Source organism: Chenopodium quinoa, unplaced genomic scaffold (assembly GCF_001683475.1).
Source record: "Chenopodium quinoa cultivar QQ74 unplaced genomic scaffold, ASM168347v1, whole genome shotgun sequence".
Taxonomy (NCBI): Eukaryota; Viridiplantae; Streptophyta; class Magnoliopsida; order Caryophyllales; family Amaranthaceae; genus Chenopodium; species Chenopodium quinoa.
The window spans coordinates 1,296,994-1,320,612 of record NW_018743616.1 but is presented as its reverse complement, the minus strand read 5'-3'; the positions used below and the strand labels follow the sequence as shown (position 1 = coordinate 1,320,612).

The 23,619-nt window shown below is 34.8% G+C and overlaps 1 protein-coding gene across 1 annotated transcript; it reads right to left on the bottom strand.

Moving 5' to 3' along the window:
* Positions 1–3,842: 3,842 nt before the first annotated feature.
* On the bottom strand, positions 3,843–23,251 carry LOC110682988. The gene is made up of 19 exons (XM_021859322.1): positions 22,620–23,251; positions 20,202–20,530; positions 19,625–19,813; positions 19,454–19,537; positions 18,486–18,545; positions 16,984–17,031; positions 15,950–16,149; positions 12,279–12,770; positions 11,065–11,188; positions 10,763–10,960; positions 9,994–10,083; positions 9,459–9,521; positions 8,866–8,940; positions 8,726–8,776; positions 7,899–7,976; positions 7,261–7,395; positions 6,967–7,074; positions 5,764–5,829; positions 3,843–4,879 (listed from the first exon to the last, which is right to left on the bottom strand). Exons 1-19 carry the CDS (start codon positions 22,702–22,704, stop codon positions 4,811–4,813), a joined length of 2,544 nt encoding a protein of 847 aa, XP_021715014.1. The 5' UTR covers positions 22,705–23,251; the 3' UTR covers positions 3,843–4,810.
* Positions 23,252–23,619: the final 368 nt, after the last annotated feature.

Below are 23,619 nucleotides of genomic sequence, written 5' to 3'. Positions count from 1 at the left end.
GATTGCCTTTGTTTCCCAAGTTCCTGCTGCTCTGTTTTTGCTGGATTTCTTTGCTTGTTATTTGACAGTGAATGGGAATATGCCATACTTCCTATCATGGAGTAGTTTCCCATTTGTGTCATACAATGACTTCCCAATTAAAGCCATAAACATTGCCTTGAGCTAGAATCTTCTTGACTGTATTGCCCTGTTTGGATCTTCCTCACTTGGTAGGAGATAAAACCTCCTCTTATCAGGGTTCAGATAAAACCATTTCTCATCTATGTGTCTGACATGGTTCATATCAATAAATGTGGGATCCTCATTACCTGTAATTGGATTAATATGTGACAGAACCCATTTGAGTCTAACTACCTTGTGGGCTGATGACAATGCTGGCTTATTGCTGCTTGTGTGTGTTCTTAGCCTTCCCCTTTTCTTCAAATTGTGAAGAGTGACATGAGAGGTCTTCAATGTTGTTGCATAACTCCTTTTTGTCTGCCTTAAATGCAAAGGGACTGATTGTAGGAATTCATCAAAAATTCCATTGCAGGCTTTCGACCTGTTCTGCCATACTTCTTAGTCCTGACATCAATCAAATTCCCTTGTGCCATCTGGGTTTTTTTTTATTTTTTATTTTTTATTTTTTTTTATGTTTGTGAATATTCTTGTGATAGTGGATTTGTGAACATTGAATTGAACTGATAAATGTTTCATGTGCCCCCTTGGTAAATTCTCCTCATTCATTTTAACCAACATTGCATCAACAATTTCTCTATTTTTTGCATGCTGAGCTGCTTTCTTTGTGGAACTTGAGTCCCTTGTTCAATTGGTTGTTGCATTTCTGGGGAATCAACCCAGATTCAGCTTTTTTTTGTATTGTGTCTGATTTGTTTTTCTTCAGATTCAGCTTGATGATGTAGGGGTGGCTGATGATGTTTTTTTTTGGAGGAGATGAAGGCTACCCTATGTAGATTTGTAGATAATCAAGGATGCTAGGAGATGCAGATTATGAAGATTGATGATGTGCATCACTAATTTCAGTTTAGCGGATTTTTTTGGGTTTTAATGGGCTAATCATTGGTATTTAGTGCTAACTTTTGGATGTAGGAATTCATCTTTTGAGAAAATTTGATGTTTGTAAATATTGGTGACACATTGAATGTCCTTGGAATTATGGAGGCTGGTATTTATATGCCTTCTAAATGCTGAATGTAGGCTTCAAATGCCTCAAAAATTTGAAATTATGGTGTTTTTTTTTTCTTTTTTTTTAAAGTAGGAGGGAAAACAAATTTTCACCAAATCAACCAATTTGAATTTTTGGTGAAAATTTGGGGGGGGGGGGGAATCCGTCCCTCCTAGAAGGACCGGATTTCCCACCAAAAAATGCAAGTGGGTGAGCCTACTTTCTCTCTCATATCCCTTTAATTAAATTTCTTAACTTTCTCTAATCTTTGCCTCGTAAACCGCAAACATCCCCAAAGTTGCACAAAAATGTTCATGGAGGTAGTATAAAAAAAAAACAAACCTAATGAAACCGAATTTATGTAGGTCAAAATAAAGTGGTGGCGCCTATTGATCTTATAATACGAATCAAACTTAAATGGAAACACAAAAAGGAAATTGGAGCAACCTTAGAGGGATGAAAGGGAATACTCGATAAAGAGACAATTTGATTAAGTAGTTTAGGTCATTGTTAATTTTTCAAACATGTATAAAACAAATTTAAAGCTCTTTTGTTCTGCTTCACGAGTTAATGTTAGTGCATTGAAAGATTAAAACAGGAACATCCAAACCTGCAAAAGGATAACATTACCACGTAGTTCGACTACATTAATAAAGGACGGAGGTGTCAATTCGGGTAAATGAGACGAGTTAGGGTGGATCAGGTCAACTCGGGTTGGGTCAATATGGGTTAATGTCGTAACCTATGTGGGTCGAGTTCGGGTTGAGTCATGCTTGAGTCGGGTCACGTCGAATTATACATCTTATCGGGTTTGAGTTGAGTTTAGATCGGGTCACAACAGGTCGGGTTACATTCGGGTCAGGTGAATAATAGGTCGGGTTTAATTCGAGGTTTTCACGGGTTAAAACGAGTTAAGGTCATTCTTGGGTTCGAGTCGGGTTCGTTTCAAGTCAATAATTTGCAAGTTATAATCAGGTCGGGTTATTCTCAGGTTCGAGTCGGGTTCGGTTCAAGTCAATAATTTATGGGTTATAATTAGGTCGGGTCATACTCGGGTTCGAGTCAGGTTCAGTTCAATCAGGTCGAGTCATTTCCAAGTCGGGTCATGTTCGGGTTCGAGTCTCAAATAGTGGGTTAATCTAAGTTTCTGGTTGAGTTCAGGTCAGGTCATATTGGGTTCAGGTACATTTTTTGGGTCGGTTTGTTAGCAGTTCATGTATTGACGTTCACGTTTAATCATTATCAATTTCTTCATTTATTGTAGTTTTAGCTTTACGAAGTTACGACTTTACGAGTAGCTTAGAATATATTCTCTAATTATTGTATATATCTTTATTTAGCTAGTCAATGTTTACAATAATAAAGATATATACAATCATTAGAGAATATATGCTAATTATATTCTAACAATTAGAAATGAGCAAATAGCTATAATTAGTATATGTAAGGAGTCGTACGTATTGAACTATTGTTTATTGAACTTATCATATTAACTCGTTTGCACAAGCACACAACTACACAAATGACAACCTAACTATATAACTATATATTAATAAGGTGGTCTAAATTGAATTTAAAGTGATTTGAAATCGGGTCAGGTCAATAACAGGTTAGGTTGAGTTTGAAATGGGTCAGGAACAATTCGGGTTGAATTTGGGTCGGGTCAATAACACTCGTGTTGATTTTGGGTCGGGTTAGTAACAAATCTGGTCGAATTAGTAACAGGTCGGGTTAGTAACAGGTCAGGCTAGTTATAGGTCGGGTTAAATTCGGATTTTGACGGGTTAAAACGGGTTTGGGTCAATCTCGGTTTAGGTCGGATTCGCTTCAAGTCAATAATTACGGATTATATTCAGGTCAGGTTATCTCCAGATCGGTTCATGTTCGGGTTCGGGTCTCAAATATTCGGGTTAACTCAGGTGTAGGGTTGGTTTAAGGTCGAATCATATCAAATTCGGGTCACTATTTTTTCGAGTTCAAACAGATTGATTAATAATCGAATTCAGGTAAATTTTTCGAGTCGAATCAACTTTTAATAGCTCTAATTAACACTTCAGCCAGTAAATGAAATGTTCACTTCTTTAGAATTTTCCAAAAGTTTAACACACTGAAAACAAAGATGATGGACACGTCAGCACCTTGGCAACTGATAAAATTTTATCTTCATTTTAACACACATTTCCTCTTTATCACAAACTTATCTGTGAAACTATGAATACTCCCTCCGTCCCATCAACTAATTATTAACGTCAGTTAAAACTTAAAACTCATACTTACCATCCTCGTGTATAAACCAAGAACCCGACTCTATCATAAAGTTAAACGAGTGGTAGCATATCAAACAATACGAATTCGTTTTCGAAATAGTCAAAGATAATAAAGTTCAATGAAAAACAAGTATGAGAGGTCACCTTCAAATTCACCTATGGCTAAAATAATCAGTAGACTATCTTCAGGTCTTACAAAAACATACGGAATATAATTAAAGCAAGAACAATCAATTAAACAAATAGGAGCTTCAACTATACTCCCTACTTTTTATGCAGAATTTAGCACACATGAGCAGGGTGCACACGTGCAGAGTATCAACACACACGTGCAAAGATTAGAACAAAACAGTGATAATGTACTTGTATGATAGCTGCTAAATCTCTGCAGACTCATCAAAAATTAAAAATTGGTGATAAAACTAAAATTTTATACAAATTCTTGAATATTTTGTATGGGTACAATCAAGTTACGGAAAAAGACCAATACGTATTAAAAATACCCCGAGGTACACCTAGCTGCGTAGCTTTAAGGCGTAGGTGTACCCGGATGCACAATGAAGGTTTTATAACAACGTATAAGTGGACTCTTGTATAGACCACAAAGACGTATTGAGAACGACCCTATACTGTAAAATCATAATCAGATGAAAATTCGATCTCATGTATAGACCACAAAGAAAGCTGCTCCTTAGAGGAAGACAGCCATTTTGTGTTAGCAATGATGGGAGAAATGGTGGTCCAATACCACACAGCTCAACAGTGGTGTTTAGGACCACAAAAACAAAGCTTTAAGATCACCACTAAGGAAACATGAAACCCTAACACGTACATGATCTACTTCAGTGAAAGCCTTCTTAATGATTCGAAAGCGATTTTTCGATCTGCCCTCAAACACCCCCCATACATACACTCAGAAAATTACAAACCGAAAATTTCACAAGATATTTACAGTTTTTTTTCTTTTGTAGTTTTGTATAACAAACTAACAAAGTGTTTACATGTGCAAGTATATCGTCGTCACGCCTATTAAGCTCCGTTTCTGGCGCTGAAAGCAATTCGGCCATTGTGTATAATTATTGAGTGGTTGTTTGGTGACAATAATGCATGGGTGTAGCTTCTTGGGAAATACTTTCACCAAATGATGAAGGAAGTTTCTTAACTATCTCCTTTCACGATTAGTAGAAATTCTTGTTTCCAATCAAATATTTGTTTTTTTTTTTTTTTTTTTTGATGGAAAACCAAACGGATTTTGGCACTTCGGGAAGTGATACTTCCTATGCCTAACCAAACGACCACTAATTAAGTTTGGGAGTTACCTAAGTACAGTTTTGAAGCTGTTAAGTATATGTAAAGATTCCAACTTTCAGAAATAACCTTATTCCTTCTGATAAAAGGACAGAACAAGATCTGTATGTACAGAGAACATTTGTGTGTCGATAAATAGCTGCATACAAAAAAAATTCCGTAAATCAATAACCTCCCAGTACTTCACCAACGGTATGTTGATGTCAACTAGAAATCACCAAGTTAAGTTTGAAAATTTTCCATTGATGACTAAATTATCAAGGCCAGTGATTATGGGGACAATATTCTGAAACAATAAGCTTATATCTTCTTCTGCGGCAGTGTTGATGATCCGTGTTGGGCATTATGAAGCAATGGTTGCTATTGGTTTCCCCAGCAAAAGACCTTGAAAAATAGTAGCTGGATGTGAAGAAGATAAAAAGAATCCAGCTTCAGAAGATATTTTGTGTTCTAAATTGTTGCTGCCTTGATGTATAACATTAGGAGGGCCCCAAAATGGAGCAGTTTGGCCCTCCAGGTTGGTAGCACCAGACATGGTTTGTGAAAATATAAAGGCTGAATGGCCCGGGAAAATGCACAACTTGGATAAGGCTTGTGGTTTTTGTTCTTCTTTGACTGGGGTAGGCCAACCTAGACATTGAAATTCTCCTCGAGAGGCGGTTGGTATATCCTCTATACTAATTGTTTAATTAATATGATTAATAAATTTTTTAGTCTCAATGATATTATAATCTACATGATCGATAAAATATGCTCCCTCCATCCCAAAGAGTTTGTCATTATTTCAACCCCCCAAAAGATCTCAAATTTTCTCTGTAGCAAAGACGTATTTGTGGTTATTGTTTCCACCTATTTTATTTGTAACCTATGGAGACATGTCATGGATTCACAGATAAAGGAATAGGTTTACTAGTATTCTTGAAAGACATTTATATGTATTAATGTGTCATTCAAATAAAAACTGCAGTATAATTCTGACCTAGAGTAATACAAAGTATACACTTGAAAGCTAGAGGAACAAACCTTCATAAAAGCTCGATCACGGTTAGGAAATGAGTCGATGAAGCTCTCCTTTAGAAGAAGTGAAACCTGAGGATAAAAAGGACAAGAAAATGGCATCAAAATAAATATATATAACTCAAAACCAAGTAAAAGCAGGAAGAGAGAAAGAGGAGTATTCTAACTCCAATAAGGTTACCGAGTGCATAAAACTTAGGAGTTCAAGCAAACAAATCAAAGAAAAAAAAAGGAAGAATTATTCCTTTACATAGAAAATTAACCAAATTTATTTTCCACCTAAAGTTCAACTTGGCAGAGAGCAATATCCCAGAACCTTATGTTGCAGATGTGCTATACGGTTCAAAATTATGATTCATGAATATGAAAAACTTTATAGATTAACATTCAAGTAGACGGTCAAATTACTTGCACTAAGTGACTGTATAGTTTAGATATATATATATATATATATATATATATATATATATATATATATATATATATATATATATATATATATATATATATATATACCCTTAACATATATAAATGGGATTTAAAAGAGTACTTGGTACCAGAGAAAATATTCAAGAAATTATAAAGGCATTAAAAAAATAAATAAATAAAAGAAAATAAGAAAAAAGACAAAAAGGAGAAGTTATCAAGTCATTTGAGAAAGGAAGAGACTGGGTACTTATGCTCTAAGAGTTCAATATGACCCTAGCCTCACAACACAAATATAAGATGAAGGACAGTGAGCCTACTTGCCTTCTGTGGTACATAGGATGGGTGCCCGAATAAGTCAGGCTAGTGCCTAAAGTGGGAAGTGGGGGTGGGGTAAAGGTCCAAATGCCTAATCACATATCCTCCCACAACCACGAAAATACACCGCAAGTACACAAGACTAATTCAAAATAATCAGACTAGCAGATTCAGACAGACCTATCTTCTCATATACTATATCCTTAATTTTGCTAACAATGTTTTCTTTCCGGTGTGTATTTATCCGTCGTTAACTTCAATGTGCCCAGGTTACGTATTATCAAAACATACATTAATTATCATGATGCAAATCTAATCATTCATTATTCACTAACTCGAAAACACATGTATACCTGAACGTTTTAAAACATATTTTTCATTGTTGATAACAGCAGGAGCATGGACACTCGAATTAATCAGCCAAAACACACACACACACAAGTGTTCAGCACAAATTAGACATACCTTATCGTCATTGGACTGAACATTAGTTATTGTATGAGAACGTAGATTAGAGCAAAGGGAATCTAAGTAATTCTTTAACACGTCCATGAATTCTTTAGCAGCTTCAGCCTACAGCAGAAATAATTGGTACAACAGGTTAGAAAGTAGAGAAAATATAACATAAAAACTAATCAAATAAAAAGTAAGTCGATACAGTGAGATGAAGCAAATACAGGCTTCCCCCCTTCATATTATTAATAGTAACAGTTTTGAAATCACTGGCTATAAACCAACATAACAGGATAATACAGATACCTGTACATCTGTATATTCATATATGGGTCGCCTTTTTCCCAAATAGCTTTCTCCAACAAGCTTAGCATGGTAGGGAGCCAAGGATGCTAGTAATTCTCTTTGTTGTGGCAGTTGTGGCATCGATTGTGATTTCACCTATACCACAAGAAATGAAATTTATAGCCAATTACTTCCAAGAAATTTATAGTGAAAAATTCATCCAAGGTTTATTAAAAATATTGTAATGATATTACACTAGGAGGAACTGAAATGTTATTAATGCAAGAGCAAAACATCTTTAAAATCTTTGCATATAAAACTGCAACCAAACTTACGCATAGGGCCATCAGAACATTAGATCTATACAAATCTCACATACTCGGTTAACAAAGATGATGTCTCAACATGCTCATGATTCCAGTCCAAACTCCAAAGATAAGATTATCAAATTCAACAAAATTGAAGTTGAGCAATTTACACTTCTCAAAGTACTTTCTTCATGCAAGAAAACAAATAAACAAGGAAGAGTCAACAGACCCTTGTACAGTATCATTTTGGAAGATGAAGAGATGAGTTAAAACAGGCTGGATAATTATCAATAAATCAGTACCGTGGTCTAACAAGGGGAAAAAAGGCCAAAGTTAGACATTTAAATATACCTGATTCTTGCTGATGTCCACCAGCATAGCATTTGGCAACTTCGAGAGAACTTCTGAAGATTTGCTCTGTACCCCAACCTAAATATGCAAAGTTGCTAATTAGATGCTCATAACTGCATTATTACCAGTATGAAACAAGATATTACATGTATTAAGCATCAAAAGTGCTTGAACTTAGGGTTCAAAAGCTAAAATATGTGAAAATAACCTTACAGAATCACAACATAAGTACAAAGAAGCCCAGATATATCAATACGCTTTCCACAGCAGACAAGCATACGGTGTAAACCCAAACAAGTCAAAAGATCTTTCCTAGAGTATCACACCAGTAAAAGTTGCTTCTTCCCATATACTGACCAAAACTCCTATACAAAAACTGATACTCCCTTTTTTTCTTTTGGTGTACCCATTAAATTGTAAATTTTTATTTTAGAGAGTTGAGTGGGTGTAAGAAAAAGGTGGATAAAGTAAGAGATATGTAAAAAGGTGGATAAGGTAAATAAGAGCGAGTGGAAAGTTGTAAATATTGTGGGGTAAGATAGTAAATGAATAATAAAGGAAGAGGGTATATCAAACAAATGAAAAAGAGGCAAAAAAAAAACAAAAAAAAAAAATCACAGTTGTAGACACAGACTGACTGACATAATAGCAAAAAGTTTGCCAAACAGAACAAAGAGAAAGAAAGACAAATAGAGGCTCTTTCTCTCAGGACGACAGTTACCTAACAAAGTCAGCTTACTTAAATGTAAGCAAACACAAAAACAAAACTAAAGTCAGCTTCATTACCTAACAAAGCATAATAAATAATCATAGAAAATCAAACTTACTATATATGGCACAGGGGCATCAAGAAATTCGAGCATATCATTAGGCAGAACCTGGCAATACATGACAAAAGTTATCAAAAAAACAAAAAACCTCTTGGTAGCTAATGTTTTAGAAAAACAATCACAGGGAAAAAAGGTACCGGCATTAACAAGCTCTGCCACTGATAGGGACGTATTAAAGATATAAATGAGAGAACTGAGGCGGACAATATTCCCTGAATCAATAAAAAAAAAAAGGTCCATGGAGGTAAATAACAACATAAAATGAATGCAAATGTGAACACATAGATCTCAAGATACATTAAACTAAAATTTATTCAGTTGCTTATCATTGGAAGACAGTTTCCCCCAGCTAAATGACTGAGAAAGAAACATAGAATCCTGCCCTTAAACATTGAAGATCAAAGTTGCACATGATAATCCTGAGCCTGTGCATGACTAGTTGTTGAATCAGCATAACTTTGTAGGAACAATGACTTAAATTTTCACAAGTTGCCGTATCAAAAGATGGACTCAATAAGGCTATAAAATGTGAGCTAATAAGTCCAAGGGATTCGTATTACACGTCTAGCTCAAGATAACATGGTATATAAAAGCATAGGCCTTGGCATCTCCATATCAAGTAAAAGATTCTTCTTGTTGATGCAAAGTAAAAACTATCTTACGTAGTATTTACAATTAAAAGAGAGAGAGAGAGAGAGAGATCACAAAAGTTCATTAGCATTATACATACCAAATTAGAGCAAACGAATATGATTTGTTTCTCTAGCAGGGCTCCTGCGAACAATGTCAATATCTGCAAATATGACAAATCATTCAATCGATACCCTAGAAAATTTGTTAAAAGTCTAAGGATGCAATTAAGAATAGTAAACAAAAATTATAAACAATTTACTACATGCTCGATTTTATTCCACTATATGCGAGTTTTTAAGCCAATATAACACCGTTGGCTTTATGCCATATGAAGGCTTTACCCGACAACATCATATAACTAGTTGAGCAACTAGAAAGGCAATGACGGGAGAGAGATAGAGACAAAAAAAAAAAAAAAAAAAAAAAAAACTTAGCTTCCTGGATTTTTTATATTTAAACACTGTTCAATAGGTACAATGACTTATTTAGACCAAAAAGTGCAAGGGAAAAAAAAAAGAATCAAATTTCAAGCAACTCTTCTAAAGCTTGTGGTTCCAATATAATTACAACAAATGATAATAAAGAACAGGGAAAGTAAGAGATTTAACTTCATCAATTTGGAAGAAACTTACATTCTCAAGTCTTAGATAACCACAAATACATGATATGGTCACTACCGATAAAGATATAGCCTCCTCCTCAGCTATAAGCGCATTTAGTACCTTTGAAAAGAGAACATTTTCAGATACTAAACTTGTTACGCGTACCAATCCAACAAAGAATAAGTAACCAAAAATCAAGATTCCTAATTACATGAAAATAAAAGCATATTCCCGAGTATACAAAAAGTAAATGGTAAAATATTCTATTCCTTCTGTCTATTTTGCTCACATACCTTTTTCATCCATTCCTATTTAGTTTGTCCAATTCTAAAACAATGCCCCGTTATACCATTGTTGCCTTCTCCTATTCCCGCTACTAATAGTTACAGACTTAGATTCTCTCTCATTCAATTATACACAAATAAATCATTATCTCCCATCACAAACCCTTTTTATGAAAGTATTTGATGGTATCATAGTGTGTTTACCTTTGTGACACATAGTTAATAATTTAAGGAGGTGGTGTTTAGTTTTCAAATGTAATTATGATAATAAAGCAGGAGTAATGGGAGATAGAAGTATATTTATTATCGAATGAGAGAGACTATCAGACCCTAACTTCTAGTAATGGGAAGAGAGAAGTAATAAACTAGTGGACCAATGTTGAATTTAGAATTGGACAAACTTAGTTGGAAGGGATGATAACGAAATGTGAGCAAACTATATGGAGACAAAGGAAGAGCATATCTTTTGTAATGCAGGGAAAAATACATCTTAACATGAAACAATAAATTATTACCTCAATTCTCTCAAGACTTGTCCTACAAGATCCTAAATCAAGTGGGGAGCCACAAACTTCCAGGGCTCTTTCACTAGGCCGATGAAACTCCAAAGGGTGCAAATAATCTAATGGATGAAAAGTAATGCTTGTACCCCTTGGCGGAAAATCCACCTTGTAATATTCACATATAATTTGCAACGACCCGTGATTATTTGCCTGTAAGGATTTGGATCAATGCATTAGCAACAGTAATAATTACAACATGAGTTACAAGATGGATGCTAAAAATTGTCCAAATACGTGGTAAATGACATACAGACCTTAGCCCATTCAAGTATGTCAATATGGCTGCTAAAATCTTCCTGGCCAGAGATAGATGTTTCTTTAATATCTGTCTCATCATTTTCACTTCTCAACTGCCTCTCTTCAGAAGGAGAACCCAGACTACACAAAGCAATTAAAAACAAAGCATCAAAGCATGCTCGAGTTAAATTCAATGATCATGCAGCAATAATTATTATTTAACGGGCATCCTTTGCTATAGCTTTGGCAGAACTTGATTTGCATTTTACCCCTCCTCACCACCCATTTTTCTCCTCCAAAAAAGTGAAAAAAAATCAAAATAATAATAAACACTCTCTACAACTACTATACCAAGATCTGACCCATGATTATCGACAGTAATCCATATCCACCGTCATTTTAGAGAGATGTGTTCCACTTGCTTTCCCCAATTGCTTCTTGTTGGGGTACTGTAGACAGGCACCAAAATATTTGATTACCTTTGATTTAGTAGATTTATCTTTCTTTGCTTGATTCATTTTTAATGCGGGATTAAGGAATAGAAGTTGAAGAAATCATGACTTTGAGAGTGGAAGCATTTAACTTTATCGGATCATTGCACTTGGGATTTGGAAGTTTTGGAGCTTTTTTTTCAGTGTTTCATGTAGATAAATAACAGTGAGATGTGAGATGGAGAAAGAGAATCTAACGAAGTTTAACTTAATTTTATGTATGTGTTTTTCATAAAATTTTGGTCAAATATCAATATATCATAGTCTAAACAGCCCAATCCTCTTTCCCTTAACAGTGTATAACATCCAATCATATTGAGGTCCTCCAAGATAAAAACACTTCAGGCATTGAAAGTGATGTTAACTCCGATATTATATTAGGAAATTTCGAAGACTAGTGAGTTCTTTTGTTTTTGTTTTTGTTTTGAGAAAATCTTTTAACAAATCAAACAAGTGCCAAAGAGATTAGAATATGCCTCTTGCTCATTGAGGCACCTTCAAGGAGAGACTTTGAGCAGTTTGAGCCTTGTGCCTCAAGGGTATTTTTCGATAGAATTGATTCACTGCCCCAAAAGAAATATTTTCTGATGTATTTTTGACTCTCATGTACGACAAGAGTATACAGCATTAAATTCAAAAACAAAGTAGATTAATAAATGCAGGAACCGATTCAGTGTAATCAAAGGCATGCCCCAATTTAAGCACAAGAGTAAGAACTAACACAAAAGTCAATTACATACCTGCACGAAGGTTCAGAACTCTCAAACTGCGGGTACCGAAGCAGTGGCCAAACAGCACCAGGTGCAGACTTTTCCATGGTTGGCTTGCTCATAGATGAATTATCAAAATCGACATCATTTGCTTCAGAATTTTGCATGGTTACAGCTGGCTCTTTATCAGATGCAAGGGTATCTCTTTCAAAAGTTGTGGTTGTAAGAGAATCATCAGTATCATGACTATCATCCCTAAAAGAGGAGATTCCCTCGAGATCAGAGTTGGCAAGATTGCCAAGGGGACTTCCCACATCAGTCACTCTAGTAGAAGCAGTAGTTCCACTAGAACTTGATTGAGGAGTTCCCACGGTTTCATTTGCCTCATCTTCTGAGACATGCTGTGTAGACATTCTTCCATTTTCTTCTAATCCTTCCATCGGTTTGATGGTATCTGGCACTTCCAGATCTAAGACACCGATACTTTTTGTTAAGCGTTCCAACCTTTCTTCCATGAATATGCTGCAGTAAAAACATAATAAATACCATGATATCACTGATATGAGATCTACCAGCTGTATCTTAATCCTAACTATTACAAACAGTCAGCAGAATGTCTAAGAAACTAATACCAAAATATCAGCATGCAGAAATCAATTGAGAGAAGGACATGAGTTAACTATTGATGGGTATCTCTGACAGACTTGTTGATGGCTCAAATTTCTTTCATCTTAACTAAAAGATTAAAGTTACTTAACTCCACCAGTTTACTTGGATCCCCATATCATCCATACTATGGCACCATAAAGTTCTCAAACAGGGAAAAAAAAGATGCCCAAGCAACGTGAAGTACATCCTACACTTTTAATAAGAGTGTTCTTGTGCAAAATATAAAATTTTATAATTAAAATAATTAATTTTATGATTTTAAGTATTGAGGCAGTAGTCGGAACCTGTAATAAGGCCTGGTTTAGTAGGCTGACTTTGGCAGAGCAGAACTTTTAGATGACTAATGCTATATATACTTTTATTTAGTCGTTTAGATACGAAGTATTTGATATTATGAACCCAACAACTGATAGGGATAGTTGACTAAGCTATCAATACAGCCACATCATGGACCTTTTCAACCCCAACGACTGCAAAAATCTGCTCCATCGATATCTGGAAACAAGTGTAATTGCTTTTTCCAGTTGTTGGACAAGGTATCTGAAAGTGTGTACATGAGTTCCCATGAAAAAAGTGTAAAAGGTCAATTGGAAGGAGATTGCACTCAGTAAATACAGAAAAATTATACAATCAATCAATCAAAGCCTTAATCCCATAAGTGGGGTCGGCTACATGAACCAAAAGTGATTATTCCATGTAGTCATCGACAAAAATCTTCCTCCTCCCTCCCTTACGATCCAATGCCTCATCCTCATGCAAATCCATATACTTCATATCCTTCCTAACTTCTTCCAACCAAGTTAGGAACAAGACAACGATAAGCAGTGGCGGATCCAGAAATTTATTAATGGGGGTCCAAAATAAATTTCCAACTTAATCATACCAACGTACGGAGTACAAAGTAATAAATTGTCAAAGACGCATCACCAAAAATTACAAATCGTTTTCAATAACACAAAACAAATAATAGGGTTTGTACTCATGAAAAAAAATCCATGATTATTTATAACTTTATAAGGGAAATCAAAGTAAAACATAATTTAAAAAAAAAATACAATTGTTCTCATCGATTTTTCATTTCTTGGAAGCGTGATGTTTCTCTCTATGAAAGTAACCAAACAATCGCTTAAAAATTGATCACCTATACTATTTCGTAACTTATTCTTCACATAATTCATTGATAAAAATGCTCTTTCCACACTTGCAGTTGCCATAAGAAGAACCATCACCAACTTCATGAGCAAATAAATTTGTTGGTACACTTGATACTTTTTTGTTTCAGACTTTGAGCTAGAAAGAGAAAATTATAAAATTGTATGGGTGTTTGAGACTTTGAGTTGGAGAGAGAAAATTAGATGGAAAGTGGTTAAATAGGTTTTGTGAAATTAAAAGAATTTCATTTCTTTCCCCTAATTGCTCACCTCACGTGAGTAAACAAGAATTGGAATTTTTTTTTTTTTTTAATAACTATCATATCTTCACGTGAAAAAGCAGGATGATAAGAGAGTAAAAAAGTAGGTGCTTTGTCAGCTTATGAGATAAAGAAATTTGGAATGGGGGTCCAAATTTTTGGGCTTTTATTTTTCAAAACTAACTTGGGCCTATGGACTTGAATTTTTTTTCACAAAATGGGGATGCAGATGCTCCCTATATGGGCTTAATAGGTCCGCCATTGACAATAAGTGGACTAGGACTTTCTAAAGAACAGCTATCGTAAACACGGCAATTAAACCAAATTTCACATAAGCCTAGACAGGGAAACATTCCCTTTAAAAAGCACCACGATGAAGAAAGAAAATACTCACTATCTCACAAAAAATCTTCTGAACTAGGGATGACTTATACTTCATACAGAATAAAGGAATTACATTTATGATTAACATGAGGATTATAGAGAGGTTACATTTTGTCTCATACTAGAATTATTTCCCGCTTTCAGAAAATATAGTTCTTTTTCTGCAGGGTAAAATCTCCCAGAACGATCCAGTAAGTCCCAAATCATCCCCAAGGAATTCTAGCTTAGACTTGAATTTGGGAAAAACATACTGACTTCTCAAACACTCATGAAAATTATACAATGAATGACCATAATTACATACTATCATGTCATATTTGGATGTAAATGCTCTTCACAAGGTCAGTGTAACGCAAGAAATAACCCTAAGTTTTACTTTGGTCTTTGTTTTTGAGAAAAAGACTTTTATCAGGATGTTAAAAGGCCAGCATAACAGCACTTAATCATGTCAAGAATACCTAGAAATGCATCACCATGATTGATTAATTTCTCCTTTTACTGAAGAGTAGACAACTGCCAAGCATTCAGTAGCATACCTGATACTTCAATGATTAGTAAAGACCCAAAACACACATGTATAAGGAAAAAAAAATTAAGAGAAACTATATAAATCCATTATCAAGTTCATCCTGCTGGGGCATCATATCCAAGTAAAAAATAAGTAATAAGGAGGGCATAATGCTGGATCTTTGATACTTCATAAAGTATCATATTAGGTTGTCTAGGAATTCCGTAAATAATAAAGCAGGGCTTAAGTTGTTCAATGTAAATGCATCTCAAGGTAGGTGCCTTCTATTTAAGGCTGTTACCCTACCCTACCCCTCTCCCAGTCTCCCCCTTCCCCCAACACAAAAGAAAGAAAATTAAAACAAAAAACTCTGAATATATTTTTTTTTTTTACCCACTTAGTCTTCAAGTCGTCCTACTACAAGGATTTGTCAAAAATTCAAGTCACTAGGGAGATATTTATTGGAGTATCAAAAAATTCACAATTCATAACAGGAAATTAGCCCCTCTATATACACAACCGGTCCAAAAGGTGCTTAAATCCAAATATGAAGTTGTGTGAGAATTGAGAAATGTTGCCATAATGGTAAAACCCAAGGCCTTAAAGGTACAGCTATAGTTGGTCAAGTCGATCTAAAAAGTAAAAACCCGTAGTATAGAATAAACTTCAATGAATGCAAGCAACAAAATTCATTACTCATAGTAAATTTGAAATTACATATAAACCAACCTTTTTAGTACGCCAAAATGCAAGTCGAAGAAGGGTACCCGTGAAAGTATGCAATAACAGCGTTTTGTTGTAAATATATACCGTCCCAAACATGAGCTAACAGGTTGACTGTCAGAAAGCATAGAAATTAACCGTGAAGGCTTATCCACAAGTTCTTCCATCAAAATACAACATCCATACAAAGTTGAATTATCAGCACCCTGATAAACATAATCTGTGTAAGAAGCTGCCCAGCTTAAACTAATATACCAAAATACAATCTTGAATTCATTTTTATTTATAAGAACCTTTTCTTATAGAAAAAAAGAATAATTGTTTGTAACAACTATGCAAATAACATGGTCTTTAAGGTATACAGTGAACACATAGCTTCAATTAGCTACGGAGGCATTTTTTAAACCAATTTTTCTGTAAGACAAGAAACATGTGCTTAGAAAGGAAGAAACAGAATACATTTTGAAGACTAGAAGACCACATAATAATAAAATAAACTGAAAACATAACACCAAAACCTATCAAGGAAGCCTTTCTTATAACCATGAGGTCCATAACTGTCAAAATTGATATTCTGTTACAAACTCTATTATTTGCTCATTTTTTTGCGTTAGAACAAACTGTTTAGCTCACTTACTCTAAGGCAAAGGTAAACAGGAAAAATACTACTCTGTCAGAGCCTAGAATGAATAACTGCCATTTGCTACGTGGTATTCCAAGGAAATATAATCTCAACCACATCGCTATAACATTATTTAGATTTTTTAGCTTACTACAACCGTGATATTAGCAGACAGCAGCTGCAAATCATCTGCATAGCTCCCCAAAACCATTCCATGATCGAATCAGAGATTTGCAGTTCTGTCATAATAATTTCCTATCCCCCTTGTACTCATCTCACTCTAAGTTGTACCCGTTTTTAGTGTGTAGGAACTAAGAAGAGGCTTCTTTATGGTTGTTTGCATTGAAAATGAACCAAACAGAGCATAAGAAAGTAGGCAGCACCTATAACATCAAATATGAATCCAATGGCAAACTACCTGCTGCAAGCGAAACACAAAGGACAGCTCACTTTGTTTGAGATGTTCCTGCAAAAAAATTGAATATTGTATTAACAGTTCCCCCTAAAAGAACAAAATGCTTAAACCCACACACAAATGGAAATCAAAGAAAAGGAAAAATGAACAGAAAAGAAAAGGTTGGATCTGATTTCAATTACTAGCTACAGAGGCATTATAATCGAGCAGTGCACTTTGCTGCTGGGAATGCAAAGCTTAAAGTAAGTCTCAGCTAAAATTAACCTCAAAGAGCTTTGATCTCACCACATTCAAGCACAGGTGATGTGCTTTTTACTGACAATAATACTACAATGTCCCCTTTTTCTGTTGCAAAGTGGTAAACCAACCTGTATAAAGTGTTTACCACCAACTAAACCCTGCCTAGCTGGAAGCCTAAAGCATTAGGTTGAAGTCATTACGGGTGGATCCTCATAAGAATCAAACAATAAAAGAGCCATTATCAGTCATCTATATTCCATATAATAACAATAACTAAAAGTTGTGGCATATAGAAAATCGAATATAAATATAACAAGAGGAAATCCAAATTGGCCTTAATTAAAGCCAATGTTGTATACCACCAAGCTTTATAAAGCAGCAGCTCCCACCGCTTTCTCTTTTCTTTCAACAATCCTCCAAAGTAACCTCTAATGATAACAATTCCGTATGACCAAACATTACAATTGTCCAGCTCCCTCCGTGCCAATTCTTTTCTTTCCAGCAGTTCTCCATCCCCCAATAAATATAGCACAGCACATTCCCCATCAGGTAGCCACTTCCCTCCACCATTCTCTCTACTCAGCTTAGCCAAACGTTTCCTTTGCTCTCTTGCTGGTAAGCAAGCTCCATAACCTTTCCTTCTGTTTTCTCTTCCCTCTTCTGCCTTTCCTTCTCCCACTCTACCCCAATACCATTCAGCTCCTATGATGCTTCAGAAATGCATTATTTCTTAAGATTAGATCTTCAACACAACATACCCCACACCCCTGCTAGCCTTCTTCATGTACCCCCTTTTAATTAATCTCCTATTCCCATAAAACCCCATAATCCTCTTCTTATCTCTCCTATTTCCTTTCACAGCTTTTTTAGATATCCAAGTGCCAACTAAAGCAATTAGGCGAAATATGTGTGTGCCTGATTGATCCAATAAATTTGAAAACTTGCAAAATTGAGAAACTTTGGGCAAAATGTACAGGCAGGTCACAGACTAGACATAATACTATTTGGAAAACGATTTACAGAGCAAAAACTTACCACTGCCACCACAAATGGCAGACAGCTTAAGGAGGGGATAGAAGAGAATGGACTAAGAAGTTGCCACTAACATTTAAAAAACCTCTTTACAAGAATGCCCAAATTGGTTCTCCTTTCTCATATTAAAGTTGGTTCTAATTTCATTAAAGAGAGAAAGAGCACATACAATTTCACCAAAATTGAGATCCAAGATATACACATCACAATGAAGTCAGCAAGATGACAAATACCTGTCCAAGAAGTATTTCATTTAACTCACTCATTGAAGAGCTTTTCTCAACAGCATGAACCTGTAAGCACATTCCAGAATCATGTGAAGATCCTTCCAGGAGGGGGCAAAAACAAAACAAAACAAAACACCAAGCATAACGACATAATTAGGAGGATGTTATTAAAAAATTGAAATAATTTCATAGCTTCTCCCATCATATTATATGTAGCCACAGGAAAATAAAATGCCATTGTACCTAATAAACAAAAAAAAAAGGAAGCGGAATAGGGTAGGGTGGGGGGTGGGGGTTGAGGCAAACAGATTAAGAATTTTACCGTTGTTCATTTATCAGTACCCAAAAAAAAAAAACAAATTTAAGTCATGATTCCATGGTTCAAAAGCAATGAAAACAATAGAAGATAGAAATAAGTTAAGAGGCATTATGGAACTAAATCTGACACCAAAACTCTTTCACAAGGTTCAGCCTGGTAAGATCTACAACAAATTGATCTCTTCAATTTAAACTTTGGCACATGAAACAAGTTCTGATTACAGAAAAAACACTTATAGGACCTCAATGTGCACACAGTTCAAGACAGTTAAGGTTAGATGTTTTAAGTTACCTCCATTCTAACTTACCTAAAAACTACAATTGCCTATCTGACTCAAATTTTACAAATACGTAATTGATTTATACACTAATAAGAAAAAAAAAACATATATAAGAGTATCAAACTGTCAAACCCTAGATAAGGGCAAAATTCAGGCCAAACAAAAAGCATAGATGACTACAACAACAACAACGTAACCCCCAAATATTTTTATGTTTCCTAGTGATTACAGGGTGAATAGGTAATAACACACTAACACAGGATAATCCTTGCACATATTGTGACACTACAATTTTTTAGAGCACAATATGGTGAAAAGATTCTTTGAGATTAAAATTAAGATTTCGCATAAAACACCAAAAATTGAGGAACCGACCTCAACACCACCAGGGAAGCAAAATGATAAAAGATCCCTGTATTTGAGTGGTAACTGCTTTTCTGGAGGATAAACAAATAGAACCTGGGACCAGAGAAAATAGAAGATAAGGCCAAAGGGATGATGATCAACCAACCACCTTTAAAGTAATTCACATGTGCGGGTATGCACCTGGGGCTCAAAGTTTGGCTCAACACGAGAATGATTATGACCACTTAAAGCAATTCGAAATTTCCCTGAACCTTCAGTTTTCCTAGCAAGTAGTCTTTTTCTTAGTGATTGAGCATCAAAACTAGGAGGAAGCCCAACAACTACCATGCTCTCAAAAAGCTTTGATGGCTCTATAAAAGATCGATGATCCTGCACGTATCAACAACATCAAACCAGAATATTTAAAGGTTAATCATAACCAAAATTTTGATAGATGCCTTGTAATCACCTAAAGTTACTCACGAGCACCTTTTAAAATGATATTACCTAAATCATTTGAAAACATAGCCAAGAATAGGGAAATGCAAACATCACAAACAAAGGGCATGTATCAAAATGTGAGAAAAAATTGCAGAACAGACACAGGAAGTCAGGAACTGATGCCCCTAGGTCCAAAACTCCAAACCAAACAAGACAAACACTTCTATAAACAAATCAAGTTGCATAATAAGCTATATATGTATGTCCTTAAGTGAATGACAAAACAAAAAACAAAGCTACATTGATTCACAGGCTGAAGCTTAGAAGAATAGCATACCAAAGATTGTAACTGAAAGCTGGCCCATTGACGCTTTTGTTTAGTTAACACTTCTGGATTGTAAGTGAGAATTCTTTTGTCAGGAGTTTGTGATAAGCCCTTTAGTGCCTTTGATACCTGATTCTGTATTCTCTTTAATGGGGAGTTACTCCCACTATCATTTGAAGAGAACACTACAGATGGTCTTGGTGAACTGACTGCAGTAGCAGCAGCTGCCACTGCTCTTGCAACATCTTCTGAAGACGGGAATGATAGTGAAGATCCCCATCCTTGGCTGCCTGAGGCTTCGGTCTCAGCCATAACAGCAATTTCTTCAGTAAATTCTTCACCTGACAATTAAAATATGAAGTAACTTCACTTAAAGCAGAAAAACAATAAGATACAAGATAACATGTGTAATCTGGACTTCAGGAGATTTAGAAAAAGTCTGGTTGACTAAGACTGGCCATGGTGGCCACTGAATGCAAGTGATTGAAAGCTTGATTTACCCTCGTAGATATAGTCAACAGAAAACCCTAACAGAAAAAGTAATGGATATCAACATTTTCAAGCACTCCAAACTAATCTCTATTACATAAGCCAAGAAGTGAGGTAGTGGTGTCCATCTAAAATACCTAGAGTGCCCTTAATTTTACTTTTTTGTGTATATAAATTTAGAAAATCTAAAGCACGCATCGCGTGCATAAAGATCCTAGTCTCACTAATTGAAACAGCCTAAAGATATTGCATTGCACATAAGTCACCTCAGCATAAAATTGTCTTGGCAATTTCTGTAGATTATTTTATATTTTCTTTGATTAAGTACACAAGTACGTAACCCATAATCTAATTTTTTATATTTTAATTTTTTATTTTGAGAAGAGTAACCTTACATTTTCTTCTCCGGCTTTCATTTTTCTTCAATATTTTTTAACAAATTTATCACAATGAGAACATCACACATTATGTGAAGTATTTATATTTATCTTTATCTTAAAGGTTCAAAGGTTCCTCAAGATCTTGAGAAAAGCAGCAAAATGAAAGGAATGGAATTATAAAAGGGCAGAGAGAGCCTATAGTCCATTTCTTAGTTCTTGAATTTTTTCATGGTATTTTGAAAAGGCACAATGATGCCTTGAGGTTTCTGGTATTTTATTTCAATGTTACCCACTTGAACCCTTGACTTGTGCACGTTTCCATGATTGCAACTATTATCTACTCATTTCACCAGTATTTTCCCTTATACGGAGTACCAAACATCACTTCTATATAGTATGTAAATTGACAATATTGATGTCCACTTGCCAATGAAGTTTCCGCATAGTGCGAGACTAAGATAATAGCCTTGTTAACACTAGGATCTTTACCTAAGAATATTGTAGGCAGCAGAGGATCCTCTATTTTGCCTCTTAAAACAGTGCAGTCAATCTACAAACCCCTTCTAGACTCAACCATTAGTTTAACATGCCCGCAGGGAACAATTCTGGATTCTTAAGAACCACAACATCGATTGAAGTATAAAAATCCAACCACATGAAAATTGTGCAGTGAACGATGAGACTATCCAAACAAACATTTCAAAAGCCTACATGTTGAAGCTACTTGCATACATATATTTCTAGACCTTGTAGGGGAAGATGAGTTGTGAAGTTCAGGGATGCTAAATTTATATATCTAATCAGACAATATATTTGCGTAGCACATTCATGGTATAGTCTACCTAAATTTCATTGATCATAATCTAACACAACGCTTTCCAGTATTCACCCAACCGCCCCCAAAAATAAGTTTATCCTCAGCAAGAATATACTGTCATTAGTCAATACTAAATCAGCACCCATTTGCAGCAATATCATCCGAGGAAGTCAGCATCCTCATCAACAATAACATCATACGGAAAAAGACGACGAGCTCAATCTAGTTGCTGTCCATCATCAGCATATTTAGCAATACTCCAAATCAATGTTTGTCTACAACTGCCAAACACCTAAAAATCTCAAACTATTTTACCATACGATAATCATGACTACTAAGTAAAGCAAGACCTTATTCTCATAAACTTTCTCCTATAATCAAACTTCCAAAACCAATTATAAGCTCAAATAAACTCCAATTTCGCTTTTCAAGCTCTAAAGTACAAAATTCTACCCAAAAAAACAAAACATTCCATTTTCCACATGTTAAAAAGATTCAAACTTCACAACCCAGAAATTAAAACTGTCCACATCATTAATTAATATAAGAATAAATATTCAAGATACCCACAAAAAAGCAGAAATACCCACAAAAAGGCAGCTCATGTATATTCCAAAATAGACCCAAATTATAAAATTGATGAACAAAAAATGGAAACACTTTGTTTAAAAATGAATTATCAAATTGAGAAATAATTGATAATAATCATAATTATCATAGAAAGATGGAAAATTGGATAATCACCTTGTTCTTCTTCTTCAGAACAGGGAGGGTTTTCGTGCAGCTGCTCCTCCTCAAGAGAAAGAACCACAAATGGAAAGAACATCATGATTAATGATGTCGGGATTATATATAAACACTATAATTTAATTTAATTGATTAATTAAATTTTATTAATGCCTTCATTGTCAAAGTACAAAGAAGAAAATTAAATCAAATTGAATTAGATTAAAATTAATTAAATTAATCCCAATTAATTATTAAAAAAAAGGGGATATATTCGGGTGAAAAGGGTGATGTAGGGAAAAGGGGGAGAAATCCCGAAAACCTCTCTTTCTTTCTCTCTGGATATTAATGAAGATTTTGGATTAATTTTATTTTCCACAAATATGAATTTTGAGTAAATTCTTAGCTTTTTCTTTTTCTTTTCTTTTCTTTTCTTTTTTATTATTTTTTATCTTTATTTTTGGCAATTTTTTGCCTTTATTGGTTTAATTTTACCTATGAAAAAAGGGCAGTAAGTTGGCAATGATTAGCTGTTGGATTAAATTAGACGGGGCATGGTTAGGTGGATTTTGATTTATTTTACAAAATTAAATATATACTACAAATTTTATTTCCAAAAATTGTATAGATAGCCTCAAAAGTCACATAGAGTATTGAACTTAATAAACATAAAAATTACCCCATAGTCCATACTATCACGTTATTCTAACAAATATTTTCAAACGTATTTTTTAAAGCAAACCAAATAAAGATACTTGTATTTCATTAGTGTGTCAAAGTATTATGTGTAGTGTTAGGTTTGTATCCCTTTTAGAGTCGAGGATTTCATGGTCTCTACTAAATTGCGTCCTCTTGGACTCTACTAACCGACACTTTTGACGGTTTTCGATTGGTATTGTTTTAAATGTCGTTGGTATATCAACAAGAAGTTTAGTTGGTATTCTTCTTTGATACCAACAAACTCCTTATTGGTATTTCTTTCAATACCAACGAGCCCTAGTAATTATATTTAGGGTTT